The sequence below is a fragment of the Strix aluco genome, chromosome 4, assembly GCF_031877795.1.
Source record: "Strix aluco isolate bStrAlu1 chromosome 4, bStrAlu1.hap1, whole genome shotgun sequence".
Classification (NCBI taxonomy): domain Eukaryota; kingdom Metazoa; phylum Chordata; class Aves; order Strigiformes; family Strigidae; genus Strix; species Strix aluco.
The window spans coordinates 36,499,937-36,520,625 of record NC_133934.1 but is presented as its reverse complement, the minus strand read 5'-3'; the positions used below and the strand labels follow the sequence as shown (position 1 = coordinate 36,520,625).

Below are 20,689 nucleotides of genomic sequence, written 5' to 3'. Positions count from 1 at the left end.
TACAAAAAGAAATACAGAGAAAGAAACAAGCCATTGTGCAGTTACCACTGAGGAACACAGTTAGAGTCTGTCAGAGCGACAAGAGTTGGGAGAATGCTTCCGGTTCTCTTCCTACAACAAATAAGTTACTGGCATGTTGTACTTAAACATGTTTCCCAGTTATATGCTATTCTGGGTCTTAATAGTCTGTTTATCAAAAATTTCTTTTCTTGATTTTATTTGGAAATCATTTTTCAGTGCCTGTTCTAAGCTAGTACATGGCATTCATGAACTGAAAGTCTCCTCCTATTACTCCTAATGTTGCCATGTAACATCTTGGTAAAGAACAGCTGTAAGTAGTAACAATTTTCTGTGTAGGCTTAGCTTTGAGGGAGATTTATCCCAAGGCACTACAGTTGGTGGGGGGTTTTTTGTGGTTTTTTTTTCTTTTTTTTTTTTTTTGAAACATCTCTGCCATGCTTTATCTTTGCAGATTAATTACTATCTATTTACTAAAATAAACATAAAATATGTTGTGCAGTGAAAGAGACCATGAAGCACTGACAAACAATTCCTCAGGCTCTCGATGGACTGTAGTCAAGAAAGCTTGACTCCTGGGTGGTCCTTGATGTATGCACATGACATTACAGGAGAGAAGTCTCATAAGGCATCCTTCCAAAGTGATTTCATTAACAGAGTTTTGCTAGGCTTTCTTGTGGTTAGAACCAGGTATTTGTTACGGGGCAAGTAGGGAAAAATCCCCAGCTGGATGAGTGGAAACCTGTGGGTGAAGAGTGTTGTTGCTCTTGGCCAGGAAACCAGAAAAGAGTGGGAGGCTGTGTGTGTTGGATCTCCTTGTAAGCAAGTGTACCAGCTTTCTGCCTTGCAAATAGCTCTCCCTGAAAGGCTAGTATGGTACTAGGATTTTCTAAATCTTTTTTCTCTCCTTGCTTAGAAGCATTACTGTAAGAAGAAATATTGTATTGATTTTCTGCATTGCTTTTATGGGTTTTATTTTTAGAACTTCTTTAAATGATGCAGAAACTACTCATTAATTTTGGAGATACTTTTAAATTCATGGCTCATTAATATCTGACATTTGGTCACTTTATCTAACATATCTAACATCTGGTCACTTTATCTCTTAGCAGAACTTCTCTCTATTGCTTTGTGGAAACATCCCTTTCATTTTTATAAGGGACACTTGGGGAGCTGATACTTGTTTTCACAGAAAGTCATTTGCTGGTTTCAAAGGAGCTATTTCCTTTCATACTTTTGCTTTCTGAAAATTTGGATTTGTTTGCGGGGGAAAAAACCCCAAACGAACAAAGCTGCCAGAGAAGGGACCGTTGTATGGTTATCTACGAACATCCTTCAGAGTCACTCTTTATAATGTTCATCTTCATTGTTGCTTGTCATGAAGGGAGGCAGAGTTCTATTCCTGCTTTATCAAGTTTCCATAAAATGTGTTGTCCCTATTTCTTTCAAGAAGAAAAGTTAAACAGTGAAATTTCACCTTCATTTCCCCTCAGATTTAAGTTAGCGTGGATAAATTGGAAGTCTGCTACAAATAAGGAAGAAAATACGAATTCTTCCATATCAGATGTGAAACAAATTTGCTTGCTCTGTCAGAAGAAGACTAGAGATAAAAAAGACGTGATGAGTTAAAAACATAACTGAGAAAAATAGTGATAAGGAAATAAGCTGGTGGATAGTTTTCATTCTGCTTTCAAGATGAGCATTATATTTATTCTGATATTTAGTGGTATAGCAGCAAAAGGTCACTACACAATTCATTGTAAGACAGACCATTATTGCTGTGTCTGTGTCATCTTTTACTTAAGAAATGAGGGAAAGAGATGAACATAACAAAGAATAGGGAAGAGATAAGAGTGGGAAGGTAGAGGTAATGTGAATGTGAGCCCATTATTGGTCCTGTTTATCAAAGTACAGTTCACTTCTTGAAAATAAAATTAATACATCACATTTAAAAGTTCCTTAGATGTTTACTCACCAGCACCACAGAATATGTAGCAGCTAGAATATTTGCAACAGACTTTCAGGGGGAAAGGGTCATAGTCTGGCAGTGTAGCCAGGGTGGTGTTTCTGTGTTGTACAGCACTCTCATTTGAGTAGTTACAGCCAGAGTCCAGTGCATAGGAGGAACAGACTAAATAGTATCTTTGAGGATGTAACTCAGAGCATCTCCCTTAGTTAAAGCAATATATTGAACAACAGAAAAAAAAGAGATGCTGTATTACAGTATTGATAATGAAAACATGTAAAACCATGCATGTGAACAAACGGGAGTAAATTTGGAAGGAAAAAAAGTTGCAAGGTGGAAGTGGAAACTGCCTTCCATGTGCAGTACTTACTTGGTTGTCTGCACCTTGTTTGATAAATTCATGATGTTCACAGTTACCTTATAACGCCCGAGTGAGGTGAATGAGTGTTGTTTATAACACATTTACAGGTGACGTAACCAAGGCAACAAGTCCAAGTGAGCTGCCCAGAATCATTTGGGAAGTCTGTGTCTGAGCAGGGAGTTAACTGCAGGACTTCTACAGACCAAAATAGCACCCTCACTATGGAGCTGTCCTTCCTCTGAAGGACTCTGCAAGAACTGTGGTGGTGGATGGAAACAACCAAGATACAATAGTGGCAAAAGGAGATCGAGTTAGAAAAAACAAAGCTTTGCAAAAAGGTTCTCAGGTTTCAACTTGATAATTTAAGGAGTTGGGTAGAATAAAGATTACTGCAGGGAAAAAAAAAACCAAACTGGAAGTGTAGTTGTAAGTGAACGTATGCTGTGTGTATAAAGCTGTGTGTCTATACAAAGAGGCAGAGACAATCCAAATCCTTAAAGAGTTACAGGAGGCAAGAGGAATGGGGGAATTGAATAATGTTGCTGAAAGAAGTTACATGGAAGAAGGGGCATATATTTTTAAGGATCATAGACTCTTTCTTAAACAGAGAATAAGTAGTCATGAAAATAGCAGACTTTCCAGGAGGGTTCAGCCTTCATCCAGGAGTTAAATTGATAAATAAGGTTAGGGAACTCCTCCAGGAATGAGTTAAATTCACTAGAATACTTGCTTTATTACCAGTATTAATAGCTGCCAGAGTAAGTGCACAGAGAGGAATTTGAGTGTTTGTTAGGACCAGAACTTTGACGTTTATGAAAGATTTAACTGACAGTCATTTTGTTTGAGTATATGGTGTCTGTTAGTTACAAGATTGGTTTTACTTAAAATTTAGTTTACTAACTGCATTAGCTGTCTTCCATTATGTGTAGTATAGTTTTAGATGATAACCAGGTTTTAATTATTCCTGGAGTGTAGTACTTCAGTGTTTTATTTTTAGTGTAATACTTTTTTTTTTTCTTCTTCTAAGTTATATATGCTCCATATATGTACTGAGTGCATTAGCTAGAAGATTGCTTTTGAACTGAACTCCCATCCTAGTTTCCTACAGAAAACTTATATTTAATGTTAAGAGCATGACTTTACATTGTGTTCACTGAACATTATTAACTGGCTGTGCAGTGCCAGCAGTTGAGAGAAGGGAGCAGTATTACTGTTCGTTGGATGTTTTCCTTTTGTTTCAAGATAACCTTTTTTTCCTACTGTACTCCATATCCACACTGCTCCTTAGGTTGCAGATATGCTGAGAAATAACTCAGTTTCCAGGTGAGCAGGAGGTGGAAGTGTTTTGGGTTTTGTTAATTCTTAAGCTTGCTGTATGAAGAACGCATTGTAAAAAATTACCTTGATTTTTTTTTTTTTTTTCTCCTCCCTCTTTACCCTTATCCCCTACTGTTTTTCAAACTAGGTATCAGATTGTAGTGGAAATAGTTCAGGCAACCACAATCAGCAATATTCCCCAAGTGAAGAGGCAGAAAGGTAAGATTTCATTTTGTTAAGTCACATCTGTTGTTTTCATTTCAAAAAGCTGTTTGAACTCCCAACATACATATGCAATCAGTGTGTGTGGGAATTTTAGACAGATTTTAGGAATGCTGTGCCTTTATTTCAGTTCTGTTTCATTTGTCTGATTCTTCCAGAAACTCCCATGGTGTGATTATGCCCCCACCCCATCTTCATCTAAGCTGATGGATCATGAGAAAGGTCATATCTGTGATGCATTTATTTTCAGAACTTGCTGCAACTAGGATTTTTTGGCATTATAAATTCATATGCTGAGAATCTTGCTTCCTTGTTCTTTTTCATACAATCCATTCTTCAAAGTCTCAATCTGGTTTCCTTTCAAAACACAGGGGAAGGAATGATACAGCATAGTTGTCAGTCAGACTTCATTTTGACTCTTCATTGTAGTATGTTTTTGTTGCAATACAGAGTACTCTTAAATCCTGGAGTGTTTTGGCAATGTCTGACTTTTAAAATGCACATGCATCCTACATTTGTACTTATATTTATTATATATACTGCATTTTATGGTTCTCAAAATGTACCAAAACTGTGGTATTTCAGGAGATTATATTGATGTTAAAATTATCAACCAAATTTTTGCTTGGACAGATATACTTAAGGTATATCAAAGCATAATAAAAAGGCAATGGATGATATGAGTTAATTTGTTTGTAAACAAACAAATCTAAAAGATCTTACTTGTAGGTTCTCATGTAAACTCCATCTGTCAGGTTAAAAAAAAATAATTCTTTTCTAGCTCCTTCTATCCAAAGGAAAGCATTTAAAAGTGATTTAAGTGTAATGAAAAATGCAGAAATGGAAAATAAACATGCCGGGGGCAGGGAGGGGGAATCTTTGGCAATCTGAAGAGTTTGGGATCTGTGCTCAAGTTTCTGAAAGTATAAGGTGGTCAACACTGATAAGCCTTTTGTTTGCATTCTACAGTAGAGATGGACATGCATTTCTGTAGGATAAATTGCTTGTGTCAAAGCAAGGCAAAAGGAAAAATAGGCACTGGTTTTTGCTCAAGTGTACATTACAGAAAGAGATACTGATATTTCTCAGACGAAAGTTAATTTAATGGAAAGTCTGTTTCATAAAGTAATAAAATGAGAACAGGGAAATTAACTGTGAGTACATTATGAAGAATCAATCTTGCTAAGCCCATGTTTCCATTTGTGCTGCCATTGGTCTTTGTTGTGACAAGAATTGATTTGGGGAGTATTTTTATACAGTTTAGGTTCCTACAATTAATTACTGTCTCACTTTCCTCTGTCTCACTTGAGTTTATCTGGTTAACTATTCACTGTTCTAAACCCTGAACAGAAGATGTTCTTCTGAAGCTACAAGTGCCTGGTACTGCAGAATAGATATAAAAAGATTATTGCTGTATATTCTGCCAAAGTGGATCTGGTTCTACTTGCTCTGTGGTGAAATTTTTTCTGCATTTTTATGGGCTCTTGTCTTTTACCTGTATTTAAAAAAATCCAATAGAAATTCCCCTAGCTGGTGCACTGAAGTTTTGCGTTAAGGTATTGACTTTAATTATTAATTTAGCCCTATGGCAACCTTCTATGTTGTTTAAGAGTTGATTACCACTGCTAGCTATATTAGCCAGTGGGGCTATTGTAGCTAAACCTTTTATTTATTAAATATCCAATTGTTATTCACACTGTGCCTGAAGAAAAAGGTGACATTTTTTTGCTTGACACGTGGAACAGTGTACAACAGAGCCATACAATACAATCTTATTATAGTTAGACAAATTTAAGGCAGATTTCTAATCTGTTTCAGTTATTCTGCTAAGGTTTTCATCTACCAAAAATTTTCAGGCTCAGTCTATGTACAGTAAACTTTAAGAGGGCTACCGAAGCTGTAGAGGGTTAAAATCTAGTTCTGAAGACTTTTTTGTGTCTTGTTTCTCCTGAAGTAGGTGGAGACATTTTTCCCTAAAGTGGTAATGAATCTAACATGTTCCTGAATTTTAGGAAGAAAAGTTTAAGGAAAAAAGCTGTGCTACCTTCCTTAAAACAAAACAAAGCCAACAAAAAACCCAGCACAGCTCACTTCTGCTACAAAGATTGTTGAACTCTTGTAGAACAGACCACCACATTGCTTACGTCACCTTTTGATGTTTCCCTTTCTGGATGCCACAGCATGCTGCTACCCTGCAACAGCTGGATTTCATGGTGAATAACTAAATGTAAGCTTTATGCAAAATGGAAGTGTGTTTGCACAATCTTATTCTATCTTTCTCCTTTCAATCTGTTCCCCCAATACCTGCTGCATACCCATAAAAATGTGTGTGAGCATGGGTGTTCAATGTATATGACGGTCTCCCTTTTCCTTGTAGTAAATGAGCTGTTGCCTTTTGTGTCATGGGCATCTCTTAGCCTTGATTCCAGCCTGGTGAGAGATAGTCTTACTGGTAGCTATTTCCTTTTTTCCTATGGCAAATTTGGGTCCTGAAAACGTAACTGCTTTAGTGTCTGCGGGTTCTGCTAGAGCAGCTGAACTTTGGCTGGTCAGCAGTCTGTTGAGCCTGATACCCACTCTCAGACTGTAAGAGTAGAGCAAGTGTAGAATAATATGTACATGGATAGAGTCTCAGCCTCCATCAGTTTGAGACATAGGAGCTTCCTGAGGCAGCGTTTTCAAATGTGAGGAGCACTTAGCGCAGCAGGAGTGACCAATACTCTGCAGCAGCGAGAGCTTAGCTACTGTCTAAGCAAAGCAAATGTTGTGCAAATACATGACTATGAATACGCCTGAGCAGGATTGCACACCTTTGCTATCGGTGGAGGAGGCATAATTAAGATTCTAAAACTGACCAAAAATATTTTGTTTATAAAAAGATTAGGTGTCTATTATTAAAGCATAAGTAGCCTGAGGACCAGGTTTCAGACTGATGACTCTTCATATGAGCTACAGTTGCCTGACTTCTTTTACTATTTTATCTGGTGATACGAAAGTATACATTTGATGTTGGTGTGCCCAGAGGGGTTGGAGAGGAAGGCTTGTCCCTCGGCAAGGACAGGGTTCTTTACGCTTGATTTAACTAGTGTTGGTGCCACCTATTGGCAAAATATTTAGCTGTTAGGGCCCTCTAATAAAAGCAGAAAGTACTTTTAAAGTACTTTTAAACATCATTGTATTAAATCCTTTGTAGTAAAAAATGGCATGTTATAGGGTCTTTTTTCTTTTCAGATTTCTATCACTTGAATCTTCTGGCATGTGTGCATAGGAGAGCAAACGAAAACGTACAAAAGCATCTGATTCGTGTTAAGCAGTAAGTTTTGCATTTGACTCCCTGAGAGAGTCAAATGTCTCAAAAAGTTGAGACAAAATAATTTGAGAGGTTCACACTATGATGCCTGTTGTGGGTGGATGATAAAACTTCTGTGGCCAGGAGAGTTGCTTTTGGTCATTGCTAAAGCTGAATAAGAAATGTGATATAGCATTACTGTTTTCAGAGGTGTTGATGGTTTGTTTTGGAGTAGTGCAGGCCACTGTAAATAGAAGCTGTTATCTTGTGTGCTGACACTACACTACTTCACTCATGTACACTAGCACAAAAGCGCTGAATCTGATGTGTACGTGTACCTGCGTTAATTCTCCAAACTGTCATCTTACGTATCGTCTTCTGAAATGGTCGGGGTCACTCCAGCAGTGACTGTAGGAGGAGCCTTGGGTTTGGGCATGGTTGGTTTTTTTAGTCATCTTTGGGTTTTCTTCCTATTGATATTTTTGGACTGTGCTCTTCTCTACAGTCACATGTGCTCTGGTTGGAAGAATCTCATCTCTCTACAGCTTTAGCTGTAAAACTCTCTTCTCATCTTGCCTTTCGATAAGGATTCTTTGGAAGTACTGAACCAAATTTGAGCTAAATTTTAGGGTTTTTTACAAAATCTATGTGTTAAGCATTTCTAGTCTTTCAAAATCTTTATCTGAAAATGTTTACTGCATTTTGATCTAGTTAAACCAGTTTGTAAGAGGACAAATACACAGATCAGGCATTGTAGCATGAATGAGGTAGGACCTGATTTTCCAGAAGCGAGAGTAAATCTTGCTTGTTCTAAAGAAAAGGCTTCAAAAGAAAATGAAATAGCAACAAAAGTAAGTTGCTATAATAACTTGATATTTGCTGTAATGTAAATAAGAAACTGTTTAAATACACTAGTTCTAATTTTAAGACACATTTTTGTTTCTTCTCTTACTGATACTGTATTACAGGATCCTACAAGAATTTTAGCAAGGTTCCCTTTTTACTAGCTGCTGTTTAAAACAAAAAACCAAACCCACGAAGGCATGTAGCTTGTCTTAGGGCAAAACAGAGCAAATATCTCAACAGACTTATTTTTTTTCCCCACCAACACTGTAAAGGGATTTGTTTGATTTGCCTTCTAATTTCTGTGCCCTCCTTATATGTGACTTCACAGCATGACTGAAAACCACCCTTGGATGACTGGATGGGACTGCTTTTCAGACACCACCTTGTAATTGACTCCAGGGCATCCTTGTTGGGAAAACTGCTCCTTTTCAAGCAGTAATTGCGAAACAGATTGAATAAGCAGCCATTTCTGTATGGAGAGATCTGCTGTGTTGCAGTAGATTTCTCTTGCTGAGCATTCCCACTGTGAGTCTAGATATTTGCTTTTATAAGCAGAGCTGACAACTGGTACAGAAACAGAACTGTCTGTGGGCAGGCTTCTTAGGTACTGTGATTCCAAAAGAGGTTTGAATGTTCAGCTGTAAAAAGGGACTTTTCTTTTAGAAACTGGGGCTCCAAGCTAACTTGGATGTGTGGGTTGTGATGTGTGGGTTTTGTCAAGATGATAATTTAGAGTGAAGTAAAATTGATACTTTTGCATTCCAGCGCATTACAGATGCCATCTAAGTTAATTATGACAAAACTGTATTACAATTCCTCCCCCTCACCCCATTGTCCACACAAGGATCAACACATATACGCAGTTATTTTTGCATAGCTTTTTGGCAAGGCTTGAAGAGCTGACATTGTGCTTGCGCATCATGCTCAAGCAGCAAGTGTGGAGGGAATCCTTGTGGATGAAAGTGAAGGTTACAGTGACTCTGATCATGGTAGACTTGTTTAATTTGTGATTTTCAAATCAATTTTATAGAGCAAGTTTTTTCTGCTCTTGAGAATCCTTTGAGTGTGCTAGTGGTGATAATGCATCTTGGCCATGATTTGTTTGGAGAGATAGCCATCAGTGAAAGAGGGAGGGGAGAGGCTGACTGGTCAGATAGAAGTGACCAAAGGGAATGCAGGGAACTACAGTCAGAGGCTATATGTGGTGGATGTTATTTTATTGTATAGTACATACTTACTCCCATGCTCAAATTTATCTTACTGCCACTTTTTTTGTTTTGCTCAGCTGTGGCTGTGATGTGGAAGGCTGTGTTGTGCACTATATATTGCTAATAATCAGTGCCTAAATTCTCCATGATCTCCCTTTAAGTCCCTTCCCCCAGATCTGTTGCCTGAAGTGTTTGGGATTTAGCACTTTTGTTTTACTCATTGTCTGATGATGTTAGAGCTGGTTTTCCCTTTGCTTGTACCTTGGGCAGTAGAACTACTGTGTGTAGTTCTCAACGTCTGGCCTGCTCTTCTAGAATTGAACAAATACTTTTCCAGGCCTATGTAGGCTTGAAAATGTGTAATTCAGTTTCTGAGAGTTCAGAGAGGTCTGCAATGATTGGTAAACTATATATAGAACATTACGGTTACTGTTTATATGCCAATGTTAAATCAGTCTTTGCTACTTTAGCACAGCTTTAAGTAGGCACTGCCTGTGCTTAACTGGGCTCTTGCAAAAAAGTCTTGCAGAAATGCATACGATATTGAGCATGTGTGTAGCTCCTTTGGAGACTAGTCAGATGAGTCAGTGCTGTTGTATGCGCTGTCAGGTGTCAGGTATCTGTAGTTCTTGAAGCTGTAAAGGAGCAAGAACTTTCAGTTTTAATCATGCTTTTGCCATATGTAAATTTGCAGTTAAAATGAGAAAACTTTGTTTTATGCTGCTGCTATGAAGAGAGGGGACAGTTCATGCAGTATTACAATACCATTTAGTTTGTGCTTTAAGCAGCCTTTACATATGTCTTCATTTACATGATTTTTGTTGTATCCTTTGCTGTGGTTTATGGTAATAAAGTTTCTGTGGCATTTGTTGGTGTAAGTATTGTTTACGAGGCCTGACATTCTGACTGAAAAAAGATGGTGTGAATATGCACTGCACTTTAATGTATTTAATGCATATAAACCTAAGTATCAAAACTACCAGAAAAAGAAGAGGAAATTAGGTCTGAGGAATCCATTCTCAGAAATGTTTTGGTGGGTTCTAGGATCTGCTTCTGGCCTAGTTCAAATCAAGGTAGTTATGAGTGATTCAGAAGAAAACGTGGAAGCTTTGTCAGAAATCGCTGTAGATATGCAAAAATTAATGAAGTAAAAAAGATTTGCACAGATAGCTTAGCTTTGATTGCTTGGTAAGTTTGAGCTCACTTGGACTATTTGCATTTTAATTATGCAAATTGAATTATCCACAGCTGTGGATCTATAAGCAGAGTTTGAAATTCTGCTTTTGGTACTAATTGCCCTTGGGAGGAGGGGTGCACAGTACCCCTCTGGGGTTTTGAAGTTCGTTCATGACAGGGGATGTTTGGTCAAAATTAGCCCTGATAAGGAGAATTATTTCGGAGGAAGTTACTACAAGACCCTTTGCTCCTCTGGGGATGGAGGCCCTGCTCAGCTGTTGCTGGTAAATGTGTATGCAACTCATGTGGTGAGGAAGCACCAAAAAAGCATCTTTATTGTCTTGCTGATGAGGAATGATTTTGTTTATTTGTTTTTAATAATAATTAAAAAAAACCCAAACTGTAAAGTTGTTACTGGTTTTAAAAAAACAAAACCAAAGGATGCATTTTCTTTTCTTGCATAGTGATGAAAGTGTCTTAGTAGCATATATCTATTACTTTTCTATTGGAGCTTGCTGAAGGGTGTGTAAGTAAATGGAAGCCTTTTCTTTTGTATTTTTCTGGTTTTATTTGGTTTATGCAGTGATACCTGAATGTAGCAAACATCTTCCTTGCTGATATTCAAATGGCAAAAAAGGCTCTTAATTATATCTCAGTACTTTGGTGGTGGGATCAAGCAGGAGTAGATTAAAAAGAGAAGTTGTCTTTATAGCTTAAAAAATCTTTTTGATAGGGCTTAATATGAAAAAAACAGCAGTTTAGATCTGAAAATCTGAGAATTCTCAAAAAGAGATTAGGGTTAAGACAAAACCAATGATAGGCCTAACCTTCCCTAGTTGACATGAAAATGCGCTTCCTGATTTCTGCTAGCTTATCTTTCATACTTTGGAAGAGGGAAGTCACATTCAGTGTCTGTCCACACTTCCACGCCATCTCTCCTGCACCGCAGCGCATTGTGCCGGGCTGCTCTTCATCAGCCTTTTACTTATTTGTGAAGGGATGTCGCTGCCAGGCTTTCATGGTGACTAGTCCTGTTTATCCATGGAGCAGGAACTGGCTGGCAGTGTGATCTTCATCACTTTGCCCCGAGTGTTTCTTGCATGGAGTGGCTCCCTATGGATATGAAGAGCTGAGTGAGGCAAATGTTTTTGAAGGATCTTTGCAAATAAAGTAATTAATCACTGGAAGCAGGTGGAATGTAGGACTCGTTAGTCTCTCCTGGAGGCCTGCTGCAATCACAAGATAAGATTTCAGGTAAAGTAGACATGTTTACTTTGAAAACCCTCCAAGAACACCTTGTTTTCACTAAGAAGAGTACTTTTGTTCTAGGAAGGCTGAATGATCATTGCGTAGCACTGTTTGTGGGTTTTCAAACTGTGGGGTTTCAAGTATGCATTTTGAGCCCAAAGTATTTAAACTATCGAGAGAATTGAGAACTTTTAAAAATCGTCTTAGACTCAAGTGCAGGAGGGGAAGTGTTGGGTTCTAATCTTCACTTTAAACTGCTGTCCACGTATTTGTATTAGCTGTAAATGTTTTAAATTGAGGGGGAGAGCTATTTTGTCCTTAAAGGTCTTTTCCTGCCTTTTGATGTTCTCCTTTCTTTTTTTCTCATTAATACTTGACCAGTTCTGTTTCAGTTCTGTTTCGGGGAACTGAAACACTAAATTAAATGCTCTGTTGACTTCCCTGTGGAGATAACATGCCAGGAAAACAGATGGCTTATTGTTTTTCATGGTAAATTCATTTTATCATTTGCTTCAGTGAGTGTCATCTCTGTAGTTTGCTATTATATGGCAGCTCAGATGCAAGTGATGCTTATCCATTAAAACACTAACAGTCTTTGAATCAGGAAGGTTCCCTACCAGCATACCTAAATACGTGCAGTGAATAAAGTGAGATTAAAAATATGGGAAAAAATATTGGGAGAATATCTGTACTCACACTACATGTAGAACTTCAGGGAGCTTCATGTACCTCGAGCTGTCCTTCAGTATACAAGTGACAAAACTTACAGTCACATGTGGTAGTTACATGTGGCTTTGAGGGGGAAATAGAAGGATGAAAACAGTCCTAAAAGGAGAAGGTACCTTAATGTATTAGAAATGTGTTTAAAATAACTGTTTTAAATCATTCCTGAAAGAGTTCCTTTTTCTGTGTATGCATTGACAAACCTAGCTGTCTGGTTGTATCTCTCCAGCAACTGTTTTGAAAATGAAATGCTGTTTTCATCTACATCATTTTACTAGCATTTGGTATTTCAAAAACATAGTAGAATAGATCTCTATTAATTATCCCTGAGCAATCCATTAATCCAGAGCCAAGTACAAGCCAAGTACTTTGCTACCAAACTCTAGTTGCAGCCTGCAAAAGTGGGAGTATTACCATTGAACAAGAGGAAAATAAAACCAGTGTATAAATGTGAATCAGTCACATTCTGCAGATATAAAACAGGAATTATTTCAACGCAGTAGGATTTTTTTTCTTTTAATCTGCTTTATCTGCTGCTGCTTTTTTTAGGCCCTGGTAATTAGCTGAAGAGGCTGTAATGTAGAATACACAAACATTACACCATCTATTACCAAGTCTTGTTGAACTGACTGTCATCTTCATGTTAACTTCACTATTTAACAGTACTGTGCAGTCTTGACATGGCATTGTAAGATTTTTTTTTCTTAATCATCTGACCATTTTGAGTGAGCTTCGGTCAGTGTTGTTGTCTGGAGGAGATACTGCATGATGTTCACATCAGGCTCAAGAAATCTGAATTTGCGGATGAGATGCATGGGAACATGCCATGCTGGGCTGGAGGGCGTTGAGTCCAGTCCCTCATGACACTAGGGAGTCAGTGTTACGTTTAGTAAGGTACATAAGCCATCAGCTCCATGTGTTATCATACACCATGGCTGTAGGTAACTTCCTAACGCTCTGATAAATGTGCATCCTGCAGTACAAGTCTTGGGCCTGTGTCTTGCAACAAGGTGTGGGAAGAGAGCTGGAGGGGTCAGATTTCACTGGACACTTGAATAAAGATTTTTTTTCTGAACTGTTTTATATGAGGTGTCATTGGAGAATATTTCAAAACAGTAATTCTGTTTCAAACACAAACTTTCCAGTTTCTGCTCATGTGCATAATTGATTCCTGGATGACAAATGCTTTGACCAAGCAGTTCACAGAGTCTATGGTGCAATGATGATTTCATGTTGTAAAAGACTGTCTCTGATTTGCTTTATTCTTAGATTCAAAAGGAAGAGAAACTGCAGCGATGAAAGCTGACTTACTGAGGGCTCGCAATGTGAAGAGGTATATTAATCAGCTGACGGTGGCAAAGAAGCAATGCGAGAAGAGAATAAAGCTCCTGGGAGGGCCTGCTTATGATCAGCAGGAAGATGGCATTTCTGATGAAGGTGATGGCCCTCAGAGTCAAAAGGTATAAATCGAATAGCACATACATTGCCTGAAGGTCATTCTGAATGTGTTAGCACTGGATTGTACTAGCCTCACTGTCATTAATCCCTTCCTTCCCCCAGGAGTCAAGTAAAAATTAATTGCTGCATAGTTTATTTGTCTTGGGAAAAGATCTCTGAAGTACCTGAAAAGACACACTGATCACTCAGCTTGGAATATTGCTAAATGTGAAACTTCATAAAGGACCGAGTGGCCCGTAAGCATGTGTGATTTTCACATGCATGTAGGGAGTTAATAAGGACATGGTAGCAACCTTTCTGAAAGCAGCAAATAAAAGATTGCCAACATATGTGCAATGTTTCTTTGGCCCTTGTTATATTTACGGTATGAAATACCTGTGGGTTTTGCAAGTACTAAGTTACTCAAAAGCAAACACTTCCTTGTGGAAGGCAATTGACCAAAGCAGTCATTGCAGAAAAATTCTGGTGAAGCTGTTGACTGAATGCTGGTTTTCAACATCACTGTAGTCTGAAATTGAAAAACTGCTGTCGTATTAGCCAGCATCTACAAAAATAAAGTCATGGCTACTTATCCTTCTTGAACTTTAATAAGCTCAGTGACTTCTTTGTGTAATCTACTCTGTCCCCTTTGGGCAAACCACAGTAACTGATGTATTCAAATTAGAAAGAAGATTTTATCTTTTTCATGTAGGTAGAAGAGAAGTTATCTCTTTGTGCAGGGATCTTTAATTTTCATTATGTCCATATAATAATTGTAACTTAGTGGCACATAAGAAAAAGTTGCGTGACGCAGAACTAGTTCTTGGTATTTGTGCTTTGTCTTTGTTGAGTGAGGTCTGAAAGAGCAATTCCCTACCCCCCACTCTTCCTTAAAGCATGATTTCAGATGGTGTGTCATGGATTGTGCCAAGGCAGTCCTAATCTGTTTCCTGACGTTGGGTGTAGTGAGAGGTGCCAAGGAGAAAGGAAAGAGAAGCATGTGGCAGCACCACATGAGCCACTGATGCCACTTTTGGTGCCTGCTGAGATGTGATGGACTTTCCAGGATAGATGCGTGGTGGTGTAAGGTTGTTCAGGAATGGGGTCAGGTAGTGAAGCTGCACTGGATACGGGCGGGGATTGGTCAGAAATATAATAAAATACAATAGTATTGTAATTAAAATGAAATGAATTCCTGTTGTTAATGTTGCATGTTTTATAACCTGATGGATTTTGGGGGGGAGCTCCTGACCCAGGATTATATCTTGCAAATATACCCACGAGCAGCTCCATATTGAGTTAATGGCACTATTAATAGAAATAAAGAGTCCTTGCACTGGCATTTCCTGTAGTGATGGTGGAAACAATGGGATCTGGGGCTGCTCTGCTTCTAAGCTTTTGCTGTGAAGAAGTCCTAGAACCCCTCCACTACCCATGTCAGGGTAGAAAATAGGAAAACTGCTTCTCTATTCTGTTGTCCCCAACTCTCTGTTGCCAGGAAAGAGGCTGAGGGAGCCGGGGTGAGAGAGAGGGGCCATGCCATTCTCTTCTGAGCACAGAAAAATGCCCATGGCTTGGCTGAGGAAGCGGACTCCCTCCTCTCTTGCTTCTTCCTGCACTGTGGTAGCTGCAGTCTGGGTTCTTATTTCAAGGCAGCCAGTGCTATTTTGGATCCTGGCCCCTCCTATGTGGGCAGTATTGACTGAATACTCAGGTCTTTTTCTAAGCAAAAGGGAAAGACGTTGTTTGGGATTTAATAGATAAGCTAATCTTGGTATGTTGCTGCTGGTGGCCCATAACTTCTCATTAGAGTCTGGCTGTGCCAGCTTTTCTGTTAGGCTAGTACTTAACCTGCAGAATAACTAGCTGTGTAGAAGAAGCTGGAAGGTTGCTTTGCTTTCTTCAACTTGCATGAAATAGGTCAGAAATGGGCATTTACTGGTGGTGTTTTGAATTATTATTTTATGTAAGTGTAGTACAGAAGCTTGAATACATTATTAACTTTGGGGAATTTTTGGTACTAGTTAAAGAAAGGAAAAATTGATTAGTGACCTAAACTTGTATTTTGGTTTCACTTCTGCATCCTACAGAAAGCTTTCTCTTTCCTGTAGTAGTAGCAGAGTAATAGCATCGCTGGTAAAAGTCTTTAATGTATGTTCTGATTATGGGCTTAAATGTGGAGATGGGTTATTTAGAGCTGTCAGTGTTCTCTTACAGGTTTAACAAACAAAAATTATGTGTTTTGAAATAGGTTTTTTTCCTTTTACAGCAGGAGCTAATTATAAAACAGTGTCAGTTTTCTGTTTGATAAATACATGAAAGTCACAGGACTATGTAGACTTTGCACGTTTTACTTCCCTCATTATCCTGAATCTGGCTTCTCAAGGGAAATCCTGAATGTGTGAATTATAATCAAATGTTTATAAGCAAACAAGCAAACCCCAGCTACTTTGTGATCTGAATTTTGTTACTAGCTCAGATACTGATTTATACTCTGCCCTGGGTGTTACATGTGCTTTTAGAGAAAATGCAGTTTGAATTAGTGTAATATATAAAGCATCTCTTCTAATCTACTTATAGTCAGTGCAGTTTTAGCCCGTTTTCTTAGAAACTGTACTGCAGTAGTTCTTGTCTGTGTTTACTCAGCAAACCATTTTTTTGATCTGTTGTGTTCAGAACAACAGCCACATCACCGCATCTGTGAGATATGACATGTGGAGTCACAGCTCCAAACAGCTTAGTGGAGCTGTTTTGTGAACCATAGGTGGTAGGAGAAGCTCTGAGGATCTGATCCTTCACTAGCTGTGAAACAGCAAGGAAACCACCTGAGTGTATTTTGAGGCACAGACAGTTCATGTTCATAATCCTGATAAGGATGAAGTTGAAACACCTGCAGAAGACTGCTTCCACCACATCCATGGATAGATGCTAATTTAACTGGTGACTGACCAGATCTTCACTGTGATTTCTGAGCTTCAGGTAGTGAGATCACGTTATGTCAGGATACTTCATGGTACAGAATCAGGGGATATAAAGAAAGCAAGCTTCAATTGTTGTTCCCCTGTTACCTGAAGATGGGGTGTCTTGTGACAGAAGTATGTTTGTGAACATGTGAGTCTCAAGGCAGGGATTTTTCCATTAGTGTCAGTACAGTAAAATAGCCAGGTACTTTATGTAGTATATTCTTCCTGATAGGTAACTAATTGTTGCATTTGGTTCAGCTACTGCTGTATGTGACAGCCTTCTGATGACTTCTTTTTAAAAAATAATAAGAACAATATATGTCTTAATTTTAGTCAGTGTACAGGTAAAGCATTCATTGATGGTTTTTAAAATGTAGCTTGGAAAGAGACACATTTCTCCAGTATTATTTTTTACATTCCTCTTATTCCTATCTTCTACAAAAAAGAAAAAAAAAAAAAACAAATCAAAACAGAAGTCCTGCAGTCTGTGTGCCATTGTCCCAGCAGGAAACCTCCACTACTGACCCAAACTCTGTTCACCCCACCCATGATCTGCAGTGCTGTTACCAGCTTTATTGTGGTTATTTGTTACAGGCCAATGTGGTTGTAACGAATGGAAACTTGGTGTGTTGTAAAGAAATGTAGCACAGTGCATCTATGCTGTGTCTGGTGCCTATACAAGCCCTTCCAAATTAAGTAGTTGTTTTACGTTCCTCTCCAGAGAGAGGTTGCAACAATCTTTAAGGACTTGCCAAGACCAGGTCTCTGGCCAGGAACAAGGATATTCTGTGTGCATATGCTAGGGGTGCTGGTTAAAGCACCCTGATTTAGGAAAAAAAAAAAAAAAATCTAACCCCTTTCTAGTCTTTGGCAGAGCCTGTGATCAGCTGTGGTATATTAGTTACTCTCCTGTTGGAGTAGGGAATTGACATAGCAGCAGTAAAGCTGCTGTTTTTTCCAAACCCAGAAGCTGCTCTTGAGTTAAAAGGACTTGAAGGGTTGCTGTTGAGGCTGATAATTCTAAGATTATATCTTCTAACTGGATATTAGATTTGAGGGTGTACACATGCTCTAATGCTTGTGTATGTGCCAACATAGCTTAGAGCTTTGTACTCTAATCCGTGGTGATACTGAGTCATAAAATGCTCTTTTGCTGAGGATTACAAATTACTGCAGAATCTCGTTCTTTAAATTGGAGAAGGAAGGATCCTCCACAGAATAATTCCTGGATTGCATCACCTTATGATAACTTATGACCTCAAACCTAAAAGCTTCTTTTGTCCATCAGTGTTGTCATTGAAGTCTTAATAATGTATATAGTACCGTATTTGTAACGTATTTAATAATTCCAGGATAGTCAAGCCTTAAACAAAAACCTAGAAAAAGTTTGTGAGGTCTCATTTCTGCAAGAGAAGTTTAAATAAGCTTTTCTGTCCATTAATTTATTATGTTAAAGTATTTCAGTTTGCAAGGTAACTTTTAGGAGGCTTGTGTAATAACATTATTAGACACCATTAGGGATGTTAGTTACCCTCCTTGATGGCAGCCTTTGGATAACAGAGGCATAGAGACCAAGGTGACCTCTCACTCAAGAGGTAACAGCACGTGCTTCACATTGTCATCTATCATACCTCTGTATCATTTACAGAGCTGACAGCCCAGAGATGAAGATCTCTGTTCAAGAGGCTGGAAGACCCTCCTCCACTTGTGTTTTAAGTCATTGTTCTTGATAAAATGACTGAATAAAAAGTATGATGATGCACAGCAATGATCCTGAACCATAGACTGGCCTTTGTATTGTCATCTCTGTGTTGTTCTTTGATAGTCTGATCACCGTTTCTGTAAGAAGCGTAGCTTCAGCAAGCCTGCCTCTGCTATTCAATGAGGATTATAGAGTGAGCTCTGAAAGGCAGAAGCTTATGTTCATGTACCTGAATAGCTCTGAAGCTAAGAGCAAGCCATGTCCAGAAGATACTGGTATGGTAAAGGATGAAGAGAGGAATGGTGCATGACTTACTGAGGAACTTTGAAGATGAAAATGAGCATTTGAGCTGAGACAAACACAATTTACTTAAACACTGCCCAAAATTTGGGGGACCTGTTTCAGACAAAACATAGATAGCTACAGTTTTTAAAGAACCTTCTCTAGCTTGGTTTATTAAGGAAGTGACTTACGCTAGTAATTGTATACATGCGTGTGTATGTGGTTTCCTCCCATAGAGCTTGAGTCCAGCAAACAGTTTTTTCTAAATGTAACTTGGTGGTACTACGTTTAGGAAAATAAGTGGTCTTCTGAGAGAGAGAGATGCTGATACGTGACCTGAATTGTACTATTATGAAGTATCAGAAAACCCATATGAAAGAAACTATGAATGCCTCAATCTCAGTTGGAATTCATGTCTTGCTCTGTACCAAATTATCTTTGCTATAAAATGCAAAGTCCTAGGAAGCTAATGTTCATTATCCCCAGTGCTTAAGGAGTGCTTTTCAAAGAAAAAGGTGTGGGTTTGTTGGTGGCAGTGAGGTACAAAGTAAGAGACCAAGACCATCTGATATATTTGGATTCCTGGTGATGTAAGTAATGGCACTAAATGAGCTATGTAACAACTGGTTCAGCTGCTGAACTGAAAAGTTGGAGAGGAAGGGGTATTTAGTTTTGATAGGGTGTTTTGAAAATTCATTTATTTTTCAAAGAAAGCAATGTTATTCATTTTGTTCAACATGGGAAGATCTGTTCATTTTGTCAGGGAGGTGTTTTGTTTTCAGGTGTTTGTCTCAAAGAAAAGGCCTGGATTCACAAAAATAGTAGAGGATGAGGAAGCGATAATGGCTTTTTAATGCAACAGCTTAATGGCTGCAACCTCTGCTTGGGTGTGGGAAGTCTGTGTTTCATTTCCTTTCCTGCTTGATGTACACCCTCCTCTCTCATCTCGGGAAGAGTCCTGAGCATTATATCACAGCCTGTACTCTTTCCTGGCTGCATTTCTGATAGATGCTTTTCAATAACACTCAGTTAATGGGAACTGGCCACCAAATGCCCTAGCTGCCAGGGTAAAGAACTACATTCCATCTTTTTCTGTGTCTCTGGGAATAAGTGAGATGCATCTCAAAGCTCTGTGGCCTGTGGCGTGGAAACTGCTGGTGTTACTCTTTGTATGAATTAAGCAAAGAATAGATCAGTTAGCTTGGCTCCTCTGCCTTGCAGGAACATTGGAAGTTAAATTTTTGGCAATAGCATTTCATGAATGACTTGAAATGCCAGCTTAGTCCTTTGAAATGTAGTCTTACCTTCTGAACAGAAAACACGTGGAAACATATCTATCTGGTAGAAGCATAGGTGCATTTATCTTCTAAATACTTATAACTTGTATTTTTTATTTCTTTTTTAAAAGAAGCAAAATTATTACTGTAGGTCTGTGCAGTTGAATCTTGTACGTGTTTGTGGGATGCATGGTGTTCTGTGGGCACATCAAGTGAAAAGATTTTCCTCATAAGAGATGGAGAGAAGGTAGAGTTAGGTATTTTCCCAGGTTTTACTCTTAGTTTTCCTTTCTTCAGATTCTTCAGTTTGAAGAAATTTTGGCCAACCCTTCATATCGAGAGCAATTCCGAATCTACATGGAAAGGATGGACAAAATGGCTTTGATCGGTCTTTGGGAGTCTGTGGAGTATCTGAAGAATGCTAACAAGGTGGAAGAAATTGCAAGTCTATGCAGCTTGTATATTAACAGGAATTTCTACTTGTTTTGATCTTGATGTTAGGAAATGTGTTTGTATTTATGTTTTTGAAATAGCAATACCATAGGTTGGGTGCTAAGCAATTTAGTTTTTTTAACTTCATGTCAATGTTTGAGGATAATACAGCAATTAAAAATTGTGGACTGTTTTGTGTAGCAACATCACCTGTAAAAAGGA

The 20,689-nt window shown here is 38.5% G+C and overlaps 1 protein-coding gene across 1 annotated transcript in view; it reads left to right on the top strand.

Annotated features, from left to right (window-relative positions):
• SNX25 (sorting nexin 25) overlaps nt 1–20,689 on the top strand; it is an 85,136-nt gene that overhangs the window by 36,971 nt on the left and 27,476 nt on the right. The window contains exons 6-8 of the mRNA XM_074822731.1: nt 3,811–3,881; nt 13,644–13,834; nt 20,333–20,464. Coding sequence (XP_074678832.1) covers nt 3,811–3,881; nt 13,644–13,834; nt 20,333–20,464 — 394 coding nt within the window. The remainder of the gene's footprint in view (nt 1–3,810; nt 3,882–13,643; nt 13,835–20,332; nt 20,465–20,689) is intronic.